Source organism: Oryza sativa, chromosome 8 (assembly GCF_034140825.1).
Source record: "Oryza sativa Japonica Group chromosome 8, ASM3414082v1".
NCBI classification, from domain to species: Eukaryota; Viridiplantae; Streptophyta; class Magnoliopsida; order Poales; family Poaceae; genus Oryza; species Oryza sativa.
The window spans coordinates 24,643,419-24,670,187 of NC_089042.1; the positions used below are offsets into that span (position 1 = coordinate 24,643,419).

The following is a 26,769-nucleotide window of genomic DNA, read 5'->3' on the forward strand; positions in this document are numbered from 1 at the left end:
GTCCAGCGTGGCAACAATCACTCATGACAACCCATCATATATTGGGATAATTGCTTATTTGACCATGAATTTGTTCTAATAATTCTGTAGCCTTAACAAATACTACGAACCAACCTCCAACAACTGTACCTACCAACATGCCAATGAACATAGAACAATTTAGACAGAAGGGGAGATTGCTACCCTGCCAAAATGCCAATTTGGATCTATTTAGATTGCTACCTTACCAATGTTTATAGTACCAAAACTTTCCTTAGATTTAATACAATCATTTTTTTAGGTAAAATTGTATTTAGTTATATTTGGTTTGCTATCATTATAGATCCAAATATGAATTACAGTAAATAATATTTTAGATTGATGCCAAATCTAGCTGGGCATTATCTTATCAATAAATTGGTTCCAATCAAAACATACTATTTAAATTACGTAAATATATTTGTAGGGTAAATTGGTAGCAATACATTAGTATAACATTTCACACATGTTCGCATAATCGCATCACGGCACATTACAGACCATATCATCAGTGATAACGTCGAGAAACAGCCCATTATCACTGTGTTAAACGACCATTAGTAATATGCAAAAGGGCCCCTACCATCCTAGGAAATTTCCATCCCGGTCCAAAATCCGACCGTTGCCTGCCTCCTAAAGCACTCGACCGTTCCGCTGGACCCAAACCTTCCTTAATCCACGCGCGCCCCACGCAAAATCATCGCTTCTCCCCTTCCATCTCCTCTTCTCCCCGATCTCGCTGCTTCCAATCTCAGATCAACTCAAAGCTTTCCAAACGAATCCTCTGTTTCCTTCCAGAAACATCGACTTCTTGGGAGGTTTCTGATCGATGGAGGAGCAGCCGATCAAGAACGCCGTCCACATCGGGGAGACACCGGTCACCGGCGACTGGGCTTGCCCTGACGGCGGGAACACGGAGGTCGCCGCGTTTCTTGACAAGGCGGGGGCGGAGGCGGAGGCGGAGGCGGAGGCGGAGGCGGAGTCTTCCGGGAGCCATCCGCTTGGCGAGATCGCCGGGAGCGCGGGGCACCTGCTGCTGCTGAAGCTGTGGCAGCGGGAGGAGTCCCGCCTCGGCCGCCGCGCGTGCGCGCTCGAGGCGCTCATGGACGCGGCGCGCCGCGACGCGTTCTACCTCTGCGCGGCCTTCCTCGCCTTCCACGGCCTCTCCCTCGCGCTCCTCTTCGCCGCCTCCGTGTCTGCGTCCGCGTCCGCCGCGGTGGTCTCGCCGCCCGCGGAGCAGCGCGCCGCCTGTTGCAGCCTTGCAGGAGGTGGTGGGTGCCGTCGTCCCTGTCGCTGGTCGCGTCCCTCGCGCTCTCGGCGGCCGTGCAGCTCCGGGTCTGCGCCGGGAGTGCGCACGGCGACACGCGCGCTGGCGCGGTGCGTGCAGGAGCTCCGGATGAAGGGCGCGGCGTTCGGCCTGTCCAAGGAGCCGCAGTACGGGGGTGACGAGGGCCAAGTGCGCCAGCGTCGAGGGCGCCGGTGCGTGGGGCCCGCTCTGGTGGTGCTACCAGAACATCGTCGCCGCCGCCACCATGTGCTCCGACAAGTTCATCTTGTGCTCGTAGGCCGGAGGCTAAGGTAAGCTGTGTCTTTCTTCAAATCTCGAGAAAGAAAAATGCTATGGCCTAGAAGTAAAATTATGTCAGCAACTATGAGTAAAAAAAATACCTTCCCCTCGTTAAGCGTATTTGCAGGCTGGTCTCCGTAATCTTTTAAGGAATCCGCTGTTTTGAATTTCTAGTTATATATACTCCACCGTCTCATAAGAAATAAATCTAGTACAAGATATGAAATATCTAGATACTATCGTACTAGTGTCACATCTTGTATTTTTTAGACATTAATTCGTCTCTCGGATTTTTTTTTGGTAAAATCTAAACCGAGAATCTTAAACCAGAGATAGCAGAGTATTCTATGTTGCTTTTAATACAACCAGGACATATCTTTCTTTTTCTTTTTATAGAATTTTCTCTTAAACTATATATTCGATCTACAATCCTATTATACCATTGTGTTCGTTGCAATTATATCTTAAAACAAGATCTTACAGGATTATATTATAATAAAATAATAATTATGTTTGTAAATTACTTTTATATGTAACCTAGAGTAACGTAGAGTACTCTCATGTATATTAATTTTACTTTTATGTGTAACCTAGATAACCTAGAGTACTCTAGTCTTAACCTAGAGTAACCTAAATCAGTTTTATGCAAGTTACTTTTATCAGCGCGACGTGAGATGCGCGGTCGGTGGTAGAAGGTCGGCGTGGCACGGAAGCCCACCTGCGCAGGAGGCCGGAGTGGCATGGAGGCACAGTTGGCCACAGGAGGTCCAACACTAAAGAGACGTGGCCGACGACTAGGCCCCACGGTTGTGAGTGACCGGCGCAGAGAGTAGGTGCTAGTGTGGCGGCATGCGGAGGTTGGTCAGCGGGGAGCGTCGGTGTAGCAGCAGTGGCGGAGGACGAAAAAAAATCTAGGTGTGGCCAATGGACAAGCGTGAGTTAATACACAACAATAATAGACCGAAAAACAACCTTAATTGCACAACACAACATCTTAACAAGACTATGTCCAGCGTGGCAACAATAACTCATGACAACCCATTATGTTTGTAACCAAGAGTAAATAGAAGAGTAGACACTAAAGAATACCGTAAGTAATAAATTTTCAGCAATACATCACATATAAAGGCTTGGGAGGATATATAGAGAGAATCTTCTAAACAAAGAAGAACAAGTGATGAAATGTGCAAGCATACCGGTCTGCTCCTGCTGTCTGCTGCACTACTCTTTTGTTGTTGCTGCCCTGCCCTGCTGCTTCCTGCTTGTCGTGCCGCGTCGCACCTGTTGCCCCTGATAGCCCGCTGCCGCGCGTCCGCTTTGGCGTGGATGCGTTGCCTAGCTGCAGGCCGCAACTGCTCACTGGCGCCCCTTCGCGGCTCCGCCTTACTGCTGCTGCTGCCATCCACTCCCGCGCCCCCGTGCACCCACGCCGTCGTCACTCGTCAAACGGCTACATAGTTGGGGAATCGATGGAGATTTGGAGATGGCCGTCTGGCCGATAGGAAATTTTGAGGTAGGGTTCACTAGTCAACAAATCAACACCCGACGTAACACAAAATAAGCCCCAAAAGGACGGCGCCATGTTGGGGGACGGCGCCATCCACTCTGGTGCCCCAAAAGGACTATTTCCGGTTTAAGTTTTTTCAGGGGTCCATTTATAAAATATTTTTTTCAAAAAAGGACCAAAATGTAAAAATTTCAGGTAGAAGGCAGGGGGTGGGGGTTCGTGCGGGCGACGCAAGGTATGACGAGCACCTGACCTTGCACTCTGCCACTGTGTAGCAGTGTCTACGTGCCAGTGGAGAATGGTCGATAGTGGAGCATCGGAGCAATATGTATGGATAGGCAGGGGCGGGCATCGTTTCCCCTCCTAAGGGCGTTGCGCCTTCCCCCTCCTCTTGTGGGCTGACGGGTAAAAACCCAGTCTTGATTCTCTCTGAGACCTCGACGGACGGCGGCAGCACCAGCACCGTCGCTTTTCTCCTTGGAGACGTCGTCTTGGCAGCCCCTTGTCAAAACCTCCCAAGTAACTGGTGCAAGCTCGCTCTAGATGTTTGTCCTCTTGTATCGGCACCCTAGTTTGCGCAAGTTGACCACATTGCAGGGCCTAGGGGGAAAGCAGTTCCATCTTCTCTCTCACCCTCTCCTCCTCAATCCCAAAAATGTGGCTAGAGCGGAGTTTTGGTGTTGGTTGTTAGGGTGGGTTTTGGGCGTTCTCGGTTGTAGTTCCTATGTTGGCCTAGCGGTGGTCGGTCACACTTAGCGGCAGTAAGTCCGATGCTAGTCTTCTCCCGGGTCTATGTGTTGGCATTGTTGATGCGTGGGTGGTGGTTATTTTTTTCTTTGTTTTCCTAATTACGACCTACTAGGGTTATAATCTTATAATTTTTTCCTGCTCTATCAATGTGAATTTTGCAATGTCTTTGGTGTAAGACGTTCAGAAAAATATCCCCATCATTTTGAGGTTATTCATTAGAAGTCTGGGTCACTTGATTTGGACATGAAGAAAGAACTTCAACCTAAATCCTCTGAAAGAGCCTCCAAAAATTGAGTCAGTGTCAGCAGTTCTATTAGGCTCCTGATCCCCCTCAACGGCATTTTGATCAGATTCTTAGTTTTGATTTTTGAGGAACCTCGCTGACACCTGACTCTCTCCAGAGATATATCTCTGCTGCTACCTAGCACAACACTTCCTGATAGTCTCCTTGATCACGAAGCTGCCTGCGAATCACCCAAAGGAAGCATGTTTGAAGCTCCAAGCTGATCACCATCATCATGCCCTTAAACTCCTTAGGTTTTCCCCTCGCTGCCACTGCTCACTTACTACAACATCATTACATTCATATTGCATTTGTGACATGCTCACTTGCACTAGACAAATCTCTTTGAAGTGCATCATTGGGAGGTGCAGGACCAGCACTTTCAGAACCATCTAACACGGGCCTTGCTGCCAGAGTAGTTTGTGTTATCATAGTTTTCACTTTGTTCTGTTGGTGCTTCTTCTCTTGCCTCAATTTCTGATTGATGCAAATGTTGCTGGTTGGATTGATCATTTTCTTTAGTGCCACCAGCAGGTACCCTGTTCATCAAGTTTTTCAGGAGTGGGCCACCTCGACTGAGAGACCAGCAGTTCTTCAATGCCTTCAGGTACTGCAAGAGTAGCTGATTCAGTGCGTTGGGGTCTGTCATCTAGCCACATATTAATACGGTGTCCACTTCGACCACTTCACAGGCTTTGGAAAATTGCATCCAAATGGGAGGAACTATTCTCATGATTCCGATCAGAGAAGGCCAACTCAACAAAATTTTCTGAATAAAGGTAATTTGCATTAGTGATACATGTGATGATACCATCTAGGTAGCACTAACATGTTAGAAAGTAAAAAATAATCAGGCAGTTATTTATTATTAGGCAAAATTGGTTATATAGCATCGAAAGATCACGTTTTTAATTTTATGGCACCGAAAGATACCTGTTCACTTTAATAGCACCCAAAAGTTCACCCCGTTCCCATTTTTAACACATCCGTCAATTCTCGATCGTTTTCCGTCTGCCTTGATCGCTATTGGCCCAGCCATGCACACGATATGACGTTTCTACCCCTCATTGCCATGCTATCTGTACTTGTGAGGGGTAGAAACGTCATATCCAGACCAAGTTATTTAAGGTGTGAATCAGCGAAACACATTCTTCATTAACTTGTAATAAATAAATTTTATACAACTTGTAGTAATAAATAAATGAACATATGTACACATTAATATTGTCGTGAAGCAATTTACAAAATAAGCATAAGTTACTCACATTTTCGTTTAAGCTTCACTACAAGAAGCATTATGGAGCAGCTCCTCCAAGTTGGCCTCTTGATAACCTCATTTTTCTAACACTTTGACAGCTAACCTCCTAATAACCTTATTTTTCTTACCCTTTAACATTATGACTTATCTTTCTAACACTTTGACATAACCTTATTTTTCTTACCCTTTGACATTATGACTTATCTTTCTAACACTTTAACAGCTAGCCTTCTAATAACCCTATTTTTCTTACCCTTTAACATTATGACTTATCTCTTATACTGGAGGGCACAGAGCTCCTCCAAGCTGGCATCCTGATAACGCTATTTTTTTTACACTAGACGGACTGACAATGATAGTCTCTTAAGAAAATGGGATGTGGTCATCACCTTCACCGGCAGGGTCAATACGAGTCCATATTAATTTTCTTATTACTAGAGATAGTTCATCATGTTTGAATATTATATGAAAGTAACTATGAAGTGCAAATAGAAGCTAGAACCAACAAGATTAAAGCTTTGTAGTTATCTTATCCCACAATCATGAAATTTATAAGTAGGAGAATCCAATGATTTCATAACTTAGTGACTCAAAGAAATCCTATTCACTACGAACATATTCAACCAGTCAAACTCAAGCCCAAGTCTCGATTCAATTAGATTTACTAAAACTCTATTTTTTATATATATATACTTTTAAACTTCAACTCTAACAGCAAAGTTATCTTATCCCGGAATCATAAGATTCATAAGTTGGAGAATCCAATGATTTCATGACTTAGTAACTCAAATAAATCATGTTCACTACGAGCGTATTCAACGATTCAAACTCATGCCCAAGTCTCGATTTAATTGGATGTACTAACGCCCTATATTTGTTTTATATACATTTTTGAACTTAGTGAATTCTAAACCCTCGGGAGGATATCCTCTCATTATTTGCAAGTCATACATATAATTATGAAAAATTTTCAAAAAAAAACTTAATAAGAAATTAATATATAGTAAATTACTCCAAAAACATGCAAGTTAAAATTTAACTTTTATATTTTGTAACGAAAAAAATAAATTGAATTATGACTAATTAACGCATAATAAAATTGAAGGGATTTAGAGGAGAATAATTCATAGAATTAATCATATAAAAACTCTTTTTTTATGAAAACCTTAGAAAAATAATTTAGCAAAAAAATTTTAGTAAACTTGAAAAACTGATTGGCTAGGCAGTCATAGTTATTATTAGGATGGGTAAGTTTATTAGTGGAAGCTAAAAATTCCCACATTAATAAAAAAAATACCATGAGATTAATTAAAATTTGAAAAATAAAAAAGTAAAAAATATATTATATTATATTATTAAGAGGATAAGCCGAGGGAAGACAAAAGAGTTAAGCATGCATTGACAAAGCAAATTTCTAACAACTAAAAAACCTAATAATGATTGGATTTGATTTTTCCAGTCTTAATAATAGGAATGGTAATGGGCAATCAAAGAAGTAGGATAGTAGCATGTGACATTTAAAATTTATAAGCCAGACCCAATAATGATTAGTTTAGATCATTTTTAATAATGATAATAAAAATAAGAGGCAACCGTAAAATAGTAAGATGGAGTTGTTTGATGTAACTTCTTAAAGGAACCTAGCAAGACAATGAACTCTAGGTTTGATTTTTAAAGATAATATGGTGGAAGCTGTAACGAACAGAAAAATATGTACGTCAGGCAAAGAAATAAGGAGTGTGAGTGGTATGATTTTTTTTAAAAAAAACTACAAAATTAGGATCCTGCTATTGATAAAGTATGAATTTTCAAAATCCTAAAACAATAAGATGACTATTTCTCAATTTTTTAAAAGAAAATCATATGTAAAAATATTTGGATATTTTAGTATGGGTGCTAACTATATAATTATGTAGGCCCACCATGCTAAATTAAACACCTTTACCACTTATTTAATATGTATGTTAGTATTAACTGTTGTCAAATGACAACTGCGTCTGTCGAATGACAGGCTTTACTCTAGTAGAAAAGGAAAAACAATATATTAATATTGAAAATCTTCTTAGGGATACCCTCAATACATGCCCCTTGGGGCCTATTTATAGGCTTAGTGCAGCCTCATGTGCCCTAGGGTTTACTAAGACAAGGGAATTTATATTGTTACCCTTGTGATACGGACATTTATGAGAGTAATTATAGACAATTTAGTCTTGGGCTTTTTCTTGGGCCGTCAGGAGGGCCTCCATTAGTTGCTTGGCCACTCTGGGCCTAGAGTCCTTCAGCTCGGGGGGCGAAGGTCTTCAGCTTAGCCCAGAGCCTCTGGGCCTGTTTGGAGGAGCTTTAGATTCTGAGAAGCAGCTGTTTGGTAGCCAGCTTCTGAGAATCTGGAAAAGCTCTAAAACCCAACTTCTCCAGCTTCTGGCTTCTTAGTTCATTTTTCAGAATCTGTAACTACATATTCTCAGAAGCTGTGGACTGTTTGGGGCAGCTTCTAGCAGAAACAGCTTTTGGGAAAAGCTGCAGCTGGGAAAAGCTCCCCCAAACAGGGCCTCTGTCTTTGTGACTTTCGGCGTTTTGTCACCATGATTCATCCTAGTGGTTGTAGACTTGTTTTGACAGGCTCAGTCAAAGGCCCTCGTAACATACATCTAACATTAACTATCATAGATGAAAAAAAATCAGGGAACCAACAACCAAAACATAGGACTGCGAAGTGCAATAAGGTTGGCTATTTTTGTTGGTATCTCGCTTGGCTTTGTTCGGTCCTACACAAACAAGAGATTAATGAAAGATTTATGTTGTTTTTCACACGTTTTCCAAACTATTGTTTTAAAAACTTCATATAAAATAATAGTGTTAATAAAAAAATTTCCTTCCCTATCCTTGAAATTTTAGTCGATCCCTTCTATGTCCTTTAGTTTTCTTCACCCCCTGGTATACCTCTGAATTTTGATTTGGATCTGTTACATACCCTTGTCATCAATTGATCGTTAGTTGACCGTTTAATAGGTGTAGAAAAGTCAATTTTACCCTTCAATATTTGAGGAATATGTATAACTTTGTGGACTATACTGTTGGAAGTATAGAAATTTGTTGTGTGACTATAATATTCATAAGTTTGTTGTACATAAAAAAATTAATATATATTAAAATAGAATGTGTAGCATTTTTAAATGATAAACATAGTTTTGGAAAGCATTCCTATATAATATATACAACATGAAAAAATATGTTGAACTACCATAAAAAATGCTATGTAAACTCTTTTAATAAGTAAATAAGTATTAATTTTTATGTCATTATGTAAAAGTAAACTTTTCCATGAATAATACATTGTACAATAAAATCATGAATATAATAGTCTTTTATAAAAAAAATTATACATTTCCAACAATATAGCTATTCTATAATTTCCACATTTCCTCGAACAACAAGGAATGCACAGCGCAACTTATCATCACGAACATCCAGAACCTCTCACTGGTTCCAGGGACATTTATAATGATTTGCCACTCGCTGTCTATGACATGTGGACCCTCATATATCTATGGCATGTGGGTCTAGTGGCAAATTATTTAGAGCCACTCATAAGAGTGGCAAATAGTTAATTATTCCCTGGTTCCACGTCTGTCTCTCCAAGCAGAGCAACAACTCTAGCTCCTTAAGACTATGCTCCAAGAGACCCATCTCACAAACACACGAGACATCATATCAAGTTCCCTAGCAGCAAAATCTAGTATCTTCACAAGCTCCCCCCCACCCCCCCCCCCACACACACACACCACACACCCAAAGAGTAAAATTCTTCGCCTGGCTCCTCACTAAAAACAAGCTCCCAACACGCTGCAACCTCCTCCAAAAATACATTACACAGTTTGCCTCCTGCGAGATATGCAACCAACCTGTAGAGGACAGACCATCTTCCTCAACTGCACACTTGCCTCGGCTTTCTGGTCCCTCATCTAAGTACCTCCAGGTCCGGACTCCATGGCAAACATCGACAGGTCTCCCTCTTCAGGGGATCTCCCAAGCACCCTACACAGGAATTCTCTGCTACTGCTGATGGAGGCTCTGGATTCACAGGAATGAAGTAGAGTTCCAGGGGATTCACAACGTCTTCTCAAGAACTGCTTGGAGGATGTTGGCCTCTGGTCACATCGGTTTAGCTCCAACCACCGTTGCGTTGTCTCAATTTGGAAATCAATATTCGCGAGGGCGCTCTGCCTCCTGTAATCTTCTGATTTCTTTGCCTTTTTTTCAACTCCGCTTGGGGAGTTGGGGTTTTATCTTCTTCAGGTTTTCCCGTGTAGTTCTCTGTTTCCTTTTGTTCCTTGATCCTCCCCTTGTACAATGACTTTATTTGAATCTTATTCAGGTGCCCAACCTGACCGTTAAAAAAATCCACGTTCCCTTCATGTCTAAGGGCAAAATAGTCTTTTTCATAGGAATTAAACATTCATCTAACGGGATGAGCATGAAAGGGGTCAAAACTAAAATTCAGAGGCATACAAGGGAGGGGACAAGACTCGGAGATATAGAAGGAATTGGTTAAACCTTTAGGGGACATATAAAGGATTTTCTCTAGTTTTAAACAAACAATGATATTAATTTATTTTTTATTAAAATAATTAATATTTAATTAATCAGAAATGCTACTTACCGGTATACCGTTTGGGGTCGGTCCTGGACAGGACAATTTCTTAAGGATCAGATACACACCCTCGAGAAGCATCTAAGTCACTCCCAAACAGACACCTACAGCTCCCAAACTGTCGCGACCATGGCTGCGGTGGCGGGGTCGGCGGCGGTGGAGCCTGCTCGCGGCTCCTCCTCTTCAGCGGCGCCGGTGCGCACGAGGTTAGTTGTACCGGTGAGGGAGAGTGGCGTGAGCGTGGTGGTGGCGGCGTCTGTGGTGGAGCCAGTGGCGGCTGCTGCGGCGGAGCTAGTGCGCACGATACCCCTTTCTTTTATTCCTCTTTTTTAATCGATTTCCTGATTTCATTTTTAACATCTCTTCATTTTTGCGTTTTCTTGGGTTCGTTGAATCCCCAACCTATGGATGGGGCTCGTCATAACACATCCAAATTGAAATCAAAGTAAGCTAATACTCTCCCTTTTTTCTGTGTGTTTTTGTTCATTCACTGGGGGTGTTCGTAGTAGAGGTGAGGGATGTGTGTATGTGCTGAATCATATGATACTTGATATGATACTTGCAACAAAATGTTCGAATTGGAATAGATCGCTAAAAATGCTTCTAGCTGTATATAGATGGGAAGGCAAATATTTCTTGGAGCAATTTTGTCGTTATCAAGTACACACTGTCTTGAAACAGAGAAATCTCCATTCAACTAGTAGCTTACTGCTTAGGATTTTTTTAGGTGAACTGAAGCGTAAACAAAATTAGAGAAATCTACATCAGTCAGTTGATGGCTTCTAGTTCTGGGCACGCTTTGCTTGTCAATTGTTATCCTCTTTGTCATAGAGGGCAATGTGTGGCGATAGAGATGGCAGATGCAGCTAAGTCATAGATACAGATGATTTGGATTTTTTTTCCTGTTGATGTTTGCAGATCTCAGTGGCTGGCTGGGTGTTTTCTGTTTTAAAATGATTTGATACTTTGGTTCAATCGAGGATGAATCACCATTGAAATGATATTTTCTTTGTCCTTTCACACATGTGCACAGAGTTGAAATGGCATTGCCATCTGCTTCAAGCGAATCCGATTTCATGCATGTTTCAAAGAAGACAAGGTGCTCTCCAAGGTTGAACAAGGGCTCAGCTTCACCCCGACTTGACAAATCTAACACTGCTCATTCCAACAAGAAGACATGTGCAATAAAACCCACTGTACATCGCAATGGTCCTATGGGAAAATCAAAATGCGCTTGCAAAAAAGAGTTGAAACTAGACAATGAAAATGCGGTACTTCTTTGAATTTTTAGTTTTTACAAGGTGATTATGTTTCTTTTTTTTTCAAGAAACGAATTTTTTGCTTCATTCTTGTCATCCATGCAGGACTACATGAAAGAATATCGTAGGGAGCTATGCAAAAGGTTGCTGTACCATTGCTTCAACGACTTACATCCAAAACGTCGTTTCTAAGCTTCAGAACCAATATGCTCATTTGGTTCAAGCAGTGTTGGATGTGTGCTTAGTCCATTTTTGTAGCCCCCTCCCTCCCTCTGCCCCAACCAACATATGTAACAAGTCAAGTTTCAGAACTGTGTATGTGGCTACTGTTTTTGTCTTAAACTGGAAGGTTGTGAAGGGCACAACAATCAAATGACATGAACTGTGTATGTGGCTACTGTTTTCATGTACATATATGTTGGTAAAGAAGTGAATTATATTAGGTAGACCTTTTCTGTGGACTAAATATAGTTTGAGTACGTTGTACACAATGAAACTGAGTTCAGTATCATATGAAACCTGAGGAAATGATACCGAGGAGGATCATGATACATCCTAGAGTTCACATGATCCTACTCAAGTATCATATGTGAAACCTATAGGGAACCACTTTACAAAACATGATACTGGATAGGATCATGTGATACTTCACAGGTATCAATCATAATGAAACGTGATTCTCCTTAAAGTTTCATTATGTGTGATACCTGTAAAGTCTCACATGATCCTACCTACCCAGGTATCATGATAGATGATTTTCCTAGGTAGGATCATGTGTGATACTTCATAGGTATCACACCATCCTACTAAAGTATCACCTCTGAAACCCCACAAGGATCATGTTACCAGAGATGATACCCAAGTAGGATCATGTGTGATACTTGTAAGTATCACACCGTCCTACTAAGTATCATCTGTGAAACCTATAGGGATCATGTAAGAAGACATGATACCTAAGTAGGATCATGTGTGATACCTCACATGTATCACACTTAATTATACTTTTTTGAGGAGAAATATATGATGCTACAGAGGTATCACATGATCCTACAAGAGTACCATGTGATCCTCTAGAGTATCATGTGATCCTCTATTAGGATCATGTGATCCTACTAGAGTATCACATGATTCTAATAGAGTATCATCTGTGAAAACCACAGGAATCATGTGCTACTTGTGTGAAAATTTTCAGCAATCACATGAGAATTGTGTGTGAAAAACTATCTCCACCAACAGGCAAGACACTCAGTGTACATCTTTTGATCATTTTTCTAATACAAAAGTTCAACGATAGTATGCAAACACACAAGCAATCTTTTGACAAATATTGGAGATTAAGCAGTCATTTTTTGTACAAAGGTTAATGTTTGTAGTGTCATAATTACAAATCCCCTTTTTTTTCAGCCCTGCATACAACCAAACAATTATAAGTTTCATACTTTCTACAGAAGCATTTCATGAACAACTTGTCAAAAGTTTACCTGTACACTATTTGCAACTATAGACCACTAGCTTTAACACTTTTTTCTGACTTCTTTCTTTTCTTTCCCCTGTTGTTACCATCAAGAACAGATTTCAGCCTAGTTGATTTTCTTGGCCTACCCTTTGAAACTTTCTTTTTGGGAAACTTGTTGGCTGTTCTTGATTCACCGCCAGGGCTGCCCGATGCTAAAGCTTTAGGTTCCCTGGTTATACGCTCTGAATGACAAGAAAATTCATACATGTTATACTCTTTTGTGACATGACTTTTCTTGTTGCTCGAGACCTTTGTGCCAAAACCCCAATCTTTTACATACCGATTGTAGTAGTCCTGAGCTTCCTTATGTGACAAAAATTCCATGCCAACAAAGGGCCCTGCTACCTTCTTCTAGTGAATACCATCAATTTATGCACCACACAGGGACAAGTCATGCATATCATATGTTCTATCCACTTCCATATCATCTGGGTCACATCCAACTCTAACAAGGACCTCTTTTAATATCTCTATTTCAGCACTTAACTCATCCGACACTAACTCATCTACTACTGCTGTCACAACTGACTCGCTAGCCACAAACACACTAGCAGAAAGTGCACACAAAGGGGATTCACTCGGTAGAGAAGTGGCTTTAGAATTCTTACGCGTGCTAATGTTGAGCTTGCAGCGCAGAGCCGGAGCATAATCAATCGACGAGGCAAGAGCAGAGTGCCGGATTGTAGAGGAAATCGGCAAACACCGCGTGCGCTGGCACAATCAACCGAGGAGGCACGCGATTCCGAGGATGAATCTTCGGGATGCGGAGGTGCTCGCGCTTGCGAGGAATCGCGCGATTCCGAGGAAGATTCATCGGGTTGCGGAGGAGCTCGTGCCGACAAGGAATCGCGCGTGGAGGCACGCAATTCTGAGGAGGATTCGCTGGGATGAGTTCAGGCAGGGCGGCGAGCATTGGTGCGATATGATTCTTTCTGTTTTTGTTGACGCGCGCGGTGGCGATACCGTGTCGGTTTCAGAATCATCCTGTTTTTCAACGAGATACTGGTATATAGCAGCCCTCTTAATTAATTTCTCTAATGATTCTCAATCTTGTGTTCTTCTTCTCAAAACGCTCGATGACCCAATGTTCTCCCAAAGCCGATGGAGTTTACGGCAAGAGATGCGGGCAAAAGGCGCAGACGCGCAGTAAAAGGCTTCAGCTCAGCCTCGTTTCCACCAGACAAAAGAGAAGCCCCGTAAAATTATATATGTAATTTACGGACTTATAATGTAAATACATGCTGACTATTTTTTAAAAAAAATATAATCTTACAATGTATAATTTTAGATGAAAAATATGCCGATTATTTTTGATGAAAAATATAACATCATAAATATAGCTACTTTCAATATTTTTTATAAAATACTTTGTAAAATACGTACCGTTTAGCAGATTGGAAAGCGTCTTGGGGAAAACGAGCTTAAACATATTCTTACAAAGTGAAGATGTACTAGGGCCGCCTCATTAATCTTGCTCATTAATCTTGCAATTAATCCAGAAAGCAACGGTAATTAATCTAACGAAAGCCCTCCTCCCTTTCTCCCCACTCGGCCACGCTCCGCATCGGCAGCAACCGTTGCGACCAATTCCCCCAATTCCATTCCATTCCCCTCCTCCCCCGGAGAGAAACCCTAGCAATGGAGCCCAAATCCACCACCCCTCCTCCGCCTCCTCCGCCCCCCGTGCTGGGCGCCCCCGTCCCTTACCCGCCGGCGGGAGCCTACCCCCCACCCGTCGGGCCCTACGCCCACGCGCCGCCGCTCTACGCCCCGCCTCCCCCCGCCGCCGCCGCCGCCTCCGCCGCCGCCACCGCCGCCTCGCAGCAGGCCGCCGCCGCGCAGCTCCAGAACTTCTGGGCGGAGCAGTACCGCGAGATCGAGCACACCACCGACTTCAAGAACCACAACCTCCCCCTCGCCCGCATCAAGAAGATCATGAAGGCCGACGAGGACGTCCGCATGATCGCCGCCGAGGCCCCCGTCGTGTTCGCCAGGGCGTGCGAGATGTTCATCCTCGAGCTCACCCACCGCGGCTGGGCGCACGCCGAGGAGAACAAGCGCCGCACGCTCCAGAAGTCCGACATCGCCGCCGCCATCGCCCGCACCGAGGTCTTCGACTTCCTCGTCGACATCGTGCCCCGCGACGAGGCCAAGGACGCCGAGGCCGCCGCCGCCGTTGCCGCCGGGATCCCCCACCCCGCCGCCGGTTTGCCCGCCACCGACCCCATGGCCTACTACTATGTCCAGCCGCAGTAACATTTTCCTACCGTATAGCTTCAAGTTTATTTAGCGATTTTTATTTATGGAATGCTTTTCTGCTGTTGTCGTAGTTGTTATTATGTTTTGCTTGTTGTTGCCGTGTAATAACTAGAAGATGTGATTATCATTGTGAGGAGCCTCCTCTCGGTGTATAAACAATCCGATTTGAGGATTGGGCGAGCTTTGTTGCGATTGAGGAAGGCTGTATGGTGGTTTTGATGCATGTCTAACTTATATCACAATGAATTATTTATTACCCATGTTCTCTCTTAGTTGTTGTTCAACATCAGTTACTGAGAAATGATTTATTCTCTATTTCCTTTGTCTAATTTGGTTGTGACAGTATATTTTAGACATTTAGGATGGAACTTAAACAGCACATGTTTCTGCTCAAAACATATATTTGTGAAGCTTTGATTTTAGTTTTATGTTTTGCCTTTGCTGCAATGTCCAGCTATATGACTGTTTGGTACTTTTTTTTAGTTATGAATGGGCATTTCATTTCCTCCTTTAAGTAAGTATTCAATGTGTGAAACTATGGATGTATTACTTTCAGTGTATGATGTACCAAAGTCTTGCATTCTGTTGTTATAGCTGATGTTATAGACCTGTATGCACACAAGTGTCCTTAGTTCCATGTGTAATTTGTATTCTCTTTGCAACATCTGTTGTGTGCACTTACTGATATTTACTTATTAATTTGACAAAGTTTTGCTTAGCGTTCATGTTTATATTCTTCGACATGATGATTCTTCTGTAGTCAGGACATTTGAGTGACTTGATGGATTATTGGCCGTCTTTTGAGCAGTGGCCCTAAATCATCTTGATGGTTGTTCATCAACAAACTTAGGAAAAGAGCTCCATGCTCTATCTACCTTTGGATCCAAATCCAGTGACAATACTGGCCTTGATAAGCTGTAATGGTCAATTCAGTATGTGATTTTATATTCTGCCAAGCCACAAAATTTGTTGCTTTGTGATCATGATTGCCACGAGCACTCACTCCACTTAGTCACTGACAAGACTTCTTTTAACTGTACACCTGAAAACACCCCAATATTCTTATAGTTTCAGCTGTTCATGGTTGAGGACTGGAAAAGCACTAGTAAGAGACAGGAGACAAGTGCTTATCTTATGTTCTATCATACTGACTTGGCTGCTCGTTTATAATTTCTTTGTACCTCAAATTGCTTTGTATCTTGCATTATGTTTCTGTTATGTAGTGATTGGTTGTAACATCATGGCTAAACAAAACTTTTGCGGTTCTGAAAAAAAAAACAGGAATTGCTAATTTGAAATCAGCGTTGGCTGGGATAGGTCAATCAATGACAGGTAGGATGTCACACTCATAACAGCTCTCTGAAAAATAAAAGGATATGTCCCGTTATTCTACCTGATGGCTAATGGAAAGATTGTCATGTTTGCATGTTCGGATAATCGTTGAGCGATTGGTCTGGAGCCATCTCCATTCAGTTTGCCTGTGAGAAAACTGCCTATGTGGAATCTTGCAAGGTAGTTCGATGACTGAAAAAATAACATTTCTTTGCTGAAATGCATAATGTTATTACATTGTCAAAACTGACTGGAAACCAGAACAACAAAGTATTTGAGTTTCAGGAACTAAATCAATACAAAGAATATGCCCTTTGGACATCTCAGGGCTAAGAAAAAATGTTGTTGTCTCGTAACCATTGGAGCACAAGCAGTGGTCAGTCCGTCCTATGCGAGCATGCAGCGACAAACATTTGCGATCCCCTTCTGTATCCTCCAAATCAACACAATAAACTGGCTGCACTGCAAGTTCGAGAGAGCAAACTTTCATCGGAATTTCGTCAACAATCAACATCAAGTTTTCAATGCAAACGAAGTAAAGAGTTTGTGGTAGTATAGAATTTGAACTAGCATAGATAGAAATTGATACCAAACCAAACGTTCATTTGAAACTATTGAAGTTGCAAAAATTTTGGTAGGACAAAAATTCACTACAATCCAAACAAGCCCAAAATTTGCTGAAACAATGTTGAGGTATCCAATTATAATTTCACTTGCTGGCATGTGGCATCGTAAGTCCAGATTTCACAATTCACATCAGACAAGCATTCTAAGAGCCTATTCGTTTTAGAGAAATTTCAACACACAGAAATACAAAATGTAGAGGAATAGGAATACATGCACACTTCAATCCATAGGAATTTTTCCATGAGGTTCGTGTGGATAGAAAATTTCCTTGTTCTCTCTACAACTTGTAGGAAAGGAAAATTTTATTTGATTTTTCTATATATACATTCCTATGAACCAAATGACATTCACAGGAATTAATCCTTAGGAATCCAAATCATTTGAAATTCCTCAAAAATGAATAGGCCCTAATTGTGACTAATGATTGTTTTTCTTCTGAATCTTCACTATTTTACACATAGTTGTTGACATAATTTTACTCCCAAAGTCCATAACATTTTTCTTTCTCAAGATTTGAAGAAGAAAGCCACAGCTTACCTTAGCCTCCGGCCTACGAGCACAAGATGAACTTGCCGGAGCACATGGTGGCGGCGGCGACGGCGAGCAGGCAGGCGGCGACGATGTTCTGGTAGCACCACCGGAGCGGGCCCCACGCACCGGCGCCCTCGACGCTGGCGCACTTGGCCCTCGTCACCCCGTACTGCGGCTCCTTGGACAGGTCGAACGCCGCACCCTTCATCCGGAGCTCCTGCACGCACCGCGCCAGCGCGCGCGCGTCGCCGCGCTCCCGGCGCAGCCGCCGCGACGCGCGCCAGTAGGCGCAGACCCGGAGCTGCACGGCCGCCGCGAGCGCGAGGGACGCGACCAGCGACAGGGACGACGGCACCCACCACCTGCTGCAACAGGCGGCGCGCTGCTCCGCGGGCGGCGAGACGGCGGACGCGGACACGGAGGCGGCGAAGAGGAGCGCGAGGGAGAGGCCGTGGAAGGCGAGGAAGGCCGCGCAGAGGTAGAACGCGTCGCGGCGCGCCGCGTCCATGAGCGCCTCGAGCGCGCACGCGCGGCGGCCGAGGCGGGACTCCTCCCGCTGCCACAGCTTCAGCAGCAGCAGGTGCCCCGCGCTCCCGGCGATCTCGCCAAGCGGATGGCTCCCGGAAGACTCCGCCTCCGCCGCCTTGTCAAGAAACGCGGCGACCTCCGCGTTCCCGCCATCAGGACAAGCCCCGTCGCCGGTGACCGGGATCTCCACGATGTGGACGGCGTTCTTGATCGGCTGCTCCTCCATAGATCAGAATCCAGAAGCTCCCAAGAAGTCAAGAAGCGATGGTTCTGGAAGGAAAGCGGGGATTCGTTTGGAAAGCTTCGAGTTGATCTGAGATTGGAAGCCGCGAGATCGGGGAGAAGAGGAGATGGAAGGGGAGAAGCGATGATTTGCGTGGGGCGCGCGTGGATTAAGGGAAGGTTTGGGTCCAACGGTCGAGTGCTTTAGGAGGCAGGTAACGGTCGGATTTTGGACCGGGGTGGTAATTTCGTAGGATGGTAGGGGCCCTTTTGCATATTACTAATGGTCGTTTAACACAGCGATGATAATGGGCTGTTTCTGGACGTTATCATCCGTAAAAGCTGATGATATGGTCTAGCATGTAATGTGCCGTGATGCGATTATGCGAACATGCGTGAAATGTGATACTAATGGTCTTCTGTATGTATTGCTACCAATTTGCCGTACCAATATTTTCGTAATTTAAATGGTATGTTTGGACTGGAACTACCGTTGAGACGGTACACCGTCCCATAGTTTTTCTCTTATTGATAATGACCATGCTATATTTGGCATCAATCTAGAATATTATTATTCACTGTACTTTTACATTTGGCTTCATATTGATAGTAATCCAAATATAATCAAATGCAATTTTACCAAAAAAAAACATGATTTACCAAAGGTTAGGTAAATTTTGGTATTACTTAAAAAAATTGGTAAGATAACAATCCAAATAGACCCCCTAAGTTCATTGGCATTTTGGCTGGTACAGTTGTTGTAGGTTGGTTTGTATTTGTTAACGCTACAGAATTATTAGAACAAATTCGACCAACTAATCCGCATATCTATAGTGGCGAAATCAAGTTGGATTCACTGGAAAGCATAATCATGTGCTTGTGCCTGGAAGACATAGAAGCGATGGACATGATCGAAGGAGCCGCCACCATCATCCATAATCAAGGTGGTGTCTCACCTCACCGCACAGCAACCACATAATTTCTGACATTTCCATAGCTCTGCAATGGTGCAATCGAAGAGCTTGATTTTCTGGGGTATTTGGCTGACGAACACTAACAAGTGTATGTCGCCGTCATCTACCTTGGGGACCCTGATTTCAATGGTGCATTCCATCCCTTCGCGGAGGAGCGCCAAGCTGATGTCCACGGCGCCATGGACGCCATGGATCCGTTGTGAGTACACCCCGTGAAACGGTGAGAGGTCGCTGAAGGCGGCCACCCCATTGATGAGCTGCAGGTCGTCCTGTTCCTCCTCCCCTCTCTTCATCTTGAGGTCGTACTCGATCATGCATGGAGGAATTCTGCAACGAGATGTGTCTCGCTTAGGACCCCACAAACTTACGAGTGAATCGGGATCGGAGTAGTGTCCTGGCAAGACGAAGGGGTCGTCCCGGCTACGGCGGAAGACGTAGTTGCGCAGGAGTTCGTAGAGATCCCGGGCAGCCATGTAGCCATAGATCTGAACCGGAGCAGCGGCGGCGGACAGAGCAGCTATCCTGACGGAGAAGATCTGCATCATGGCACGGCGTGCGGTTGGCTCGAGATCTGCCGTCCGTTGAATCGGACGCCTGTTTAACTACTGCAGCCAAGTACGGCAAGGAGCTCAACAAGATATTTTCTGCATGTACATTTGCATTGCACCTAGTTGCATGCATGTGTTGTGATCAAAATAGTTGTATAAATATGTATATTTTTTAAAAGTATTTCATGCAAAAAAAAACTGAAAAAAATTAAAGGTTGATGATCATGGTGTAAATTATCATACAAACATGTGAATCCAAATTTAACATATATTTAGAGAAACGAAAATAAAATATCAAGTTTTTTACCGGTAGTATTTGATGTTAGATTATATTTTATTATTTTTGTTTTTAAAAAATTAGACCAAATTTAGCCTTGCATGTGTCTTTATAGACTTACGGTGCCATAATATATAGTACTAGTTTTTTTCAAATTTTTACAACTCATTCTAGCCCGTCTTGTACTTTACAAGTTACAACTCATGTCAACCAAAGACCATAGAAAGATGAGACGGTTCCTCTTCCCCTTGTCACGAACGACGACGACGCCGGAGTCAGAGTAAGGAGGAACCAAAGAGACGAAGAGCGGCAATGATAGACGGTCTTTGGTTGATATGAGTTGTAAGACACAGCCAGACAGGACGGGCTAGAACGAGCTGTAATTTTTTTTAAAAAAACTAGTAATATATATTATGGCACCATAAGTCTATAAATTAAGAACATAGAAGGCTAAATTTGGTCTATTTTTAAACAAAAATAATAAAATATAATCTTACATCAAATACTACCGGTAAAAAACTTGACTTTTTATTTTTGTTTTCTCTAAATATATGTTAAATTTGGATTCACATGTTTGTATGTTAAGTTACACCATGATCATCAACCTTTAATTTTTTTCAGTTTTTTTACATGAAATAGTTTTAAAATATATATATTTATACAACTATTTCGATCACAACACATGCATGCAACTAGGTGCAATGCAAATGTAGGTGCAGAAAACATCTTGTTGAGCTCCTTGCCGTTGTTGGGCCGAACTTGGCTGCAGACCTGCAGTAGTTAAGGAGGCAACTACGTACTACCTCCGTCCCATAAAAATTAAATTTAAAACCATATATGATATATTCTAATACAATGAATCTGAACGGATATATGTCCAGATTCGTAGTTCTAAGATGTGTCACATTTAGTACTAGGTTGGTTTTTATGGAACGGAGAGAGTACGTGACTACTGAGGAGTCCGGACAGGCGTCCGATTCAACGGACGGCAGATATCGAGCCAACCGCACGCCGTGCCTTTTGGCAACGAAGTCAGAGGCTGAGAGCCATATGATTTTTCTCTTCCGAACAGGGAGAGGATCGGTGAGACGACGCAGCCGTGTTGGATTCGGATACGGTTTCACATGATCACATCAGATTATATCAGAATCAGATAGCCCAATAACTCAAAAAAAAAAAGACCCAGCCAGAGAGCGATTAATCGATCGATCGATCTCTCTCATGGGGAGGGAAGACGACGCCGGCGATCACCAGCGACCGGAGCCACAGGCGAAGGAAGAGAACTCGTCGACGTCGGCATCTCCTTCCCACGATCCAAAGATCACGCAGGAGGAGAAGAGATGGGAGGATGAAGATGATGAGTACGAGGAAGAGGAAGAGGAATTGCTGTATGATGTCGACGACGGCGAGGACGCACCGGCCGAAGCCTGCGTTCTCACCGGCGTGAAGCACAGCGACGGATCCATCTACAAGCCGAAACCCCCCTACTCGCTCCTCGGCCTCTACCACCTCGACGACGCCAGCGAGACCCGCTTGGAGCCCATGAGGCTGACGGCTCCCACCGATCGCTGCCGGCCATGCTTGCTCGATTGCACGGTCCACTACGGCTGCGCCATGATTCAGATCTTCTCCGTCAGGATAGCTGCTCTGTCCGCCACCGCCGCCACCGCTCCGGTTCAGATCTACGGATTCATGGCTGCCCGGGACCTCTACGAACCCCTGCGCAACTATGTCTTCCGCTGCAGCCGGGACGACCCCTTCGTCTTGCCGGGGCACTACTCCGATCCCGATTCGCTCATAAGTTTGTCGGGTCCCAAGCGAGGCGTCTCGCTGCAGAACCCCGCCATGATCGAGTACGACCTCAAGATCAAGAGAGGGGAGGAGGAACAAGACGACCTGCAGCTCATCGACGGGGTGGCCGTCTTCAGCGACCTCACACCGTTCCACGGGGTGTACACCCAGCGGATCCATGGCGTCCATGGCGCCGTGGACATCAGCTTGGCGCTCCTCCGCGAAGGGATGGAATGCACCATTGAAATCAGGGTCCCCGAGGTAGCTAATGGCGGCATACACTTGTTAGTCTCTTGCTTCGTCAGCAAAATACCCCAGAAAATCAAGCTCTTCGATGGCAAGGCCAGTCGTTTGGAATCAGAAAAAAATCCTAGTCCATGGGGGCGAGCTAGCCCATAGGAGCGAGAAAAGGCTGGCTCACAAGGGAGAGCCGAATCGGCTCGCCTCCGACGGCAAGCTCCTCGCGCGAAAAAAATCGTTGATAAGGATAAAGCGATTTTTCCCAAAAGTTGTTGCTTTCTTCAACAAACAGTCCCCCAATTTCGTCCTCCTCCTCCACTCTTCGCTAAAGAATCGGGCTTGCAGATCTCGTCGCTCTCTTCCCCCACTCTTGGCTGAACTATAGGACTCACAGATCTGGTCAATTTGCAATCATCCTCCTCCCCTTGCCGAACTGTCAGGTAATCTCGTGCCCATATAAAAATGTTGTAGAGCCTCCAGTCTCCACGCAGTAAATCGGAGAGCAAGGCCAACTCGATTTGAGGAGAGCTTGTTCTTGCAGAAGTTTGCTGCTGGACACATGATTGCTCGTGGTGAGAGCTGAGAAGCTCCTAGATTTGATTTCTTCCGCCGGCGGCGCCTCGTCTGTCTAGAGAAGGTCCCAAATTTGATTTCTTCCGCCGACGGCACCTCGTCTGTCTAGATTTGCAGGTACGAGAACCTTTTTCTTTTATTATATCTCTCCATCTTCCTGCCATGGATGGATGTATGCGAGTTGTATATGTTGCTTCATGTACTATTTCCACATCCAGTAATCTTATTTTGGGCCTTTGGTGCTGGATTCTGATTTTGCATTAATGGGGATTGTCGATGGTATGTGCAGTAGTAGCTAGGAACTTTCTGACCGTCGGCACCAATCAAGAGTAGAAGTATGCATTATACATTGATGTTTGGTATTTGCTCTTTAGACCGTCATTTGTCCATTAATTTTTTCCCTTGTGTTCATATTATTTGACACTGCCGTATAGCCGTACTTCTATATAGTGTTTGATTAATTGGTACGAAAAACAGGATTCAGAACAAACATGAGTTGCAATACAGGAATAAAGGTGCTTTTATCGATCAGCACCTAATAAGTATTTATTATGTTGATACATAGTTTTATTTTGTTATGCTCGTTCCTTTTTTTCTGGCGCATTTACTTTATGCATATTACTCTGCATGTATCCAATCAGTATTCATTTTTTTTTATATTTTTATTTATAGATGGATGGCAGTGCACTAATTAATAGAAGAATTGCATTCTTCAGTGCATTCTTAGTGGCATACTGGACATGGATCATATATAAGCGCAAGAATAGTGACCCTATTAGATACTCGTTGTTAGAGAAAAATAGAGAGAGGATAGTCTATTTACAAAAACTCTATTGTGGTGAGGAGAGACATTGTATCTGTGAACTACGTATGGGTAAAACCGTGTTCTTTAAACTATGTCATAAGCTGCGTAGTATGGGAGCATTGAGAGATACTTGGCACTGTACTGTAGAGGAACAGATTGCCATGTTTCTCACTACGGTAGGACATCACAAAAAAAATGGTGATATTGGCTTCCACTTCACAAGGTCTGGTGAAACTGTGAGTTGGTACTTCAATAAAGTATTATATGCAATCGGGCATCTTGGAACAGAAATGCTTAGGCATCGCACGCATGATACGCCATCAAAGATTTTGGGCAACCAAAGGTTTGATCCTTATTTTAAGGTATAACTTTATTCACATTTCATCTAAAATTAAAAACATGTTGGAGTTTTGCATGTACTTACTTGGTTGGTAATTGAATGGTTAGGACTGCATTGGTGCCATTGATGGGACCCATGTTCCATGCAATGTTCCATCTCGAATATCGGATAGATTCCGGGGTAGAAAGCCATTTCCTACACAAAATGTTCTTGCTGTTGTTGACTTTGATTTGATGTTTACATATATTAGTGCTGGTTGGGAGGGTTCAGCACATGATTCAACAGTACTGAGACACTCTCTTGAGCATCCTAATGGCCTACGAGTCCCTGAAGGTTGCTGCACTTCTAATAACTTTATATCTCAAATATAACTTATGCATACACCTAGTAGAATTGATCATGCTAATGATATTATAACAGGGAAGTACTATCTTGCGGATGCTGGGTATGCTGCTAGGAGAGGATTCCTACCACCGTTTCGCCAAACCTGATACCATTTGCGTGAATGGAAAAGCAATAAACCCAAGACAACAAATGAACTATTCAACTTAAGACACTCTTCTCTCCGTACTACTGTTGAGAGAGCGTTTGGAACTCTAAAAAACCGATTCAAAGTTCTTACAACTAGGCCATATTATCCTTTTTGATTCCAAGTAAGGGTTGTCATAGCATGTTGCATTCTTCACAATTGGATCTTGCAAAATGGTGGTCCTGATAAGCTAGTCTATTCTGAGCGAAGATGGTTTGAAAATTACCCAAGATCACCAGGGCGAGTTCAGCGTGATTTGCGTGAAGAGCAAAGAGAGGTGCTGCGAGATAGAGACAATATGGCAAGAAGGATGTGGAGAAATAGACATAATGTTAGGCATGGATGATTTGTGCTGTGAAATTCTGTTCCTGCATATATGTTTTTATCTTACTTTAGGAACAAACTAGTCCATACAAAGAACAATGTATGCTTGAATTGTATTGCACTGTAATGCTGTGTATGCTTCCTATATTTACATGATTTAAGTGGCGGAACAACTGAACCATGTCATTCTTGACTTGTTATCATAATGTTTTATACTTTTTGCAGCAATATGGCAGGGAACAATGTGGTTTGGCAGCCCCAGGTTGTTGAGGAAATGTTGCGATACTACAAGGAGAAGATACTGGCTGATGGAAGACAACTTGTATTTAAAGAAGTCCATCATGAGGAATGTGCAAAGCAAATTAATGGCAAGTATCACACAAACTTCACAAGTCGACAAGTTTATCACAAGTTTCACAAGTTGAAGGCTCAGTGGAAGGTGATTATGGAGGCAAAGAATTTGAGCGGGGCCAATTTTGATGACGTTGAGAAAAAAATCCTATATGATGAGACTGAAGTTGTTCGAATGACTAATGTGAGTGTTCTAACTATTCTTTCCTAGCAAATAACTATCGTGTTTACACTATATGGATGTCTATGTTTCTTACCATTTTATTGTCATGTGTAGGCCAAAGATAAAAGGGCTAAATTCATTAACGTCCCCATACGTTGGTATGATGAAATGGAGTTTATTTTTCAAGACAAGCATGCAACAGGGGAATTTAATGTTATGCAAACACCATATGACCGTCCAATGGAAGATGATGATTTTATTGGTGATAAAAATGGCAGTCCTGGTGATGTTGACCCTTCATCAAATTATGGCTCAGATTGTCTTCCAGATCAAGAGAACAATACTGGAAGTAGCTCATCTTCTAGGCGTGCAAAAGGTAGAAAAACTGATAAAGGTAAAAGAGTTAGAGCTGATGATAATGTGGTTTATGAGATAACAGGGGCTATGGATAATATGTCTGAAACCATGCGTTTCACACATATGACACATCCAAATGAATCCCTATTCAAGATAATTGATGAGATGACGGAATACCCTGTCATGGTTCGACTTGAGCTACAGACTTACCTCGCGACCCATGAGAATATAGCTGCCATGTTGAAGAGTAGACCACTGGATTCTATTAAGAAATATGTGGCACAATGGATAATACAAAACTATCCAGCTGCTATGTAATTTCTTTGCTGAGATGTTTGAATAATTACTATGCATTCAAGCTAAATAGTTTAAGAATGAAACGTGCAGTTTAGATATTATTTGAATAATTGATATGCTTTGGTTCGAACTTGTAATAAAGTAGTTCAAAAAGATATTTGATTGTTTCAAGGAATTCTTTTAGCATATAGCTTTGCCCTTTTTACTACTTCTATCTGTACTATTCTTGTGGCCAAGTTAACTGTGAAAGAATCTGTAGTGTTCTTGTGACAAAGCCATCAATTAAAAAAATTTGATCTGTGTGCAATATTATTTTGCTCAATATGAAAAGAAGCGGCACAAAATACTCTAAAGAGCAAGATAATTCGTTGAAGGAACCAAATGGCTAGCCACTAATTCTTGCCATAGAAAGCAAACCAACCAAACAAAGGGTATATGGCAAGCCTGGCAAGCTGGCAACGAGTTGGCTTGCCCTTACCCAGCTAGGCTAGCTGGACAATAGAACCAAACAGACCTGTAGTTGCTGTGCAGAGAGACACCACCTTGATTGTGGATTTCAAGGTTGCGCCGGTCGTGGCCGATGGTGGCGGCGGCTCCTCCGATCGTGTCCATCGCTTCTACGCCTTCAATGCAGAAGCACATGATTATGCTTTCTAGCGGATCCAACTTGATTTCACCACTATAGATATACGGGTTAATTGGTCGAATCTGTTCTAATAATTTTGTAACCTACTAGCGTTTTTTATTCGATTACTCTGGTACTGTGCTAACGCTATGACAATACGTCATAATACAATGGTGATTAACATAAAATGAAATTCTTGTTGAGAATCAAACAACTTCACTGTGTAAATGAAAATGATGATGAATTGTTCCTCAGCACGAAAAACTT

General features: G+C 43.0%; 4 protein-coding genes across 12 annotated transcripts; 3 read left to right on the forward strand and 1 right to left on the reverse strand.

The window, feature by feature from the left end:
* The first annotated feature begins 694 nt into the window (after window positions 1-694).
* On the forward strand, window positions 695-11,761 carry LOC4345927 (uncharacterized). Of its 3 annotated transcripts, none has more exons than XM_026027372.2 (4): window positions 695-1,596; window positions 4,648-4,732; window positions 4,818-4,904; window positions 11,068-11,198. In XM_026027372.2, exons 1-3 carry the CDS (start codon window positions 848-850, stop codon window positions 4,896-4,898), a joined length of 915 nt encoding a protein of 304 aa, XP_025883157.1. In that variant the 5' UTR covers window positions 695-847; the 3' UTR covers window positions 4,899-4,904; window positions 11,068-11,198. The 3 variants fall into 3 exon arrangements, with proteins under 3 accessions (XP_025883157.1, XP_025883158.1, XP_015649619.1); XM_026027373.2 differs by having other exon boundaries at window positions 4,660-4,732; XM_015794133.3 differs by lacking the exons at window positions 4,648-4,732; window positions 4,818-4,904 and adding an exon at window positions 11,399-11,761 and having other exon boundaries at window positions 11,068-11,305.
* Window positions 11,762-14,365: 2,604 nt separating this feature from the next.
* LOC4345928 (nuclear transcription factor Y subunit C-6-like) lies at window positions 14,366-15,327 on the forward strand. Its single transcript, NM_001422609.1, has one exon. The coding sequence runs from the start codon at window positions 14,448-14,450 to the stop codon at window positions 15,063-15,065; it is 618 nt and encodes a 205-aa protein (NP_001409538.1). The 5' UTR covers window positions 14,366-14,447; the 3' UTR covers window positions 15,066-15,327.
* Window positions 15,328-16,589: 1,262 nt separating this feature from the next.
* Window positions 16,590-18,452, reverse strand: LOC107278219 (uncharacterized). Of its 2 annotated transcripts, none has more exons than XM_026019936.2 (2): window positions 17,565-18,452; window positions 16,590-16,857 (listed from the first exon to the last, which is right to left on the reverse strand). In XM_026019936.2, exon 1 carries the CDS (start codon window positions 18,310-18,312, stop codon window positions 17,578-17,580), a length of 735 nt encoding a protein of 244 aa, XP_025875721.1. In that variant the 5' UTR covers window positions 18,313-18,452; the 3' UTR covers window positions 16,590-16,857; window positions 17,565-17,577. The 2 variants fall into 2 exon arrangements, with proteins under 2 accessions (XP_025875721.1, XP_015648380.1); XM_015792894.3 differs by having other exon boundaries at window positions 16,590-16,862.
* A 2,740-nt stretch (window positions 18,453-21,192) lies between these two features.
* On the forward strand, window positions 21,193-26,085 carry LOC107277723 (uncharacterized). 6 transcript variants are annotated; one of them, XM_015793108.3, is made up of 6 exons: window positions 21,193-22,578; window positions 22,680-22,828; window positions 23,384-23,878; window positions 23,964-24,189; window positions 24,277-25,244; window positions 25,338-26,085. In XM_015793108.3, exon 1 carries the CDS (start codon window positions 21,329-21,331, stop codon window positions 22,295-22,297), a length of 969 nt encoding a protein of 322 aa, XP_015648594.1. In that variant the 5' UTR covers window positions 21,193-21,328; the 3' UTR covers window positions 22,298-22,578; window positions 22,680-22,828; window positions 23,384-23,878; window positions 23,964-24,189; window positions 24,277-25,244; window positions 25,338-26,085. The 6 variants fall into 6 exon arrangements, with proteins under 6 accessions (XP_015648594.1, XP_066159931.1, XP_066159930.1 ...); XM_066303834.1 differs by lacking the exon at window positions 23,964-24,189 and having other exon boundaries at window positions 24,935-25,244; XM_066303833.1 differs by lacking the exon at window positions 23,384-23,878 and having other exon boundaries at window positions 24,107-24,189.
* Window positions 26,086-26,769: the final 684 nt, after the last annotated feature.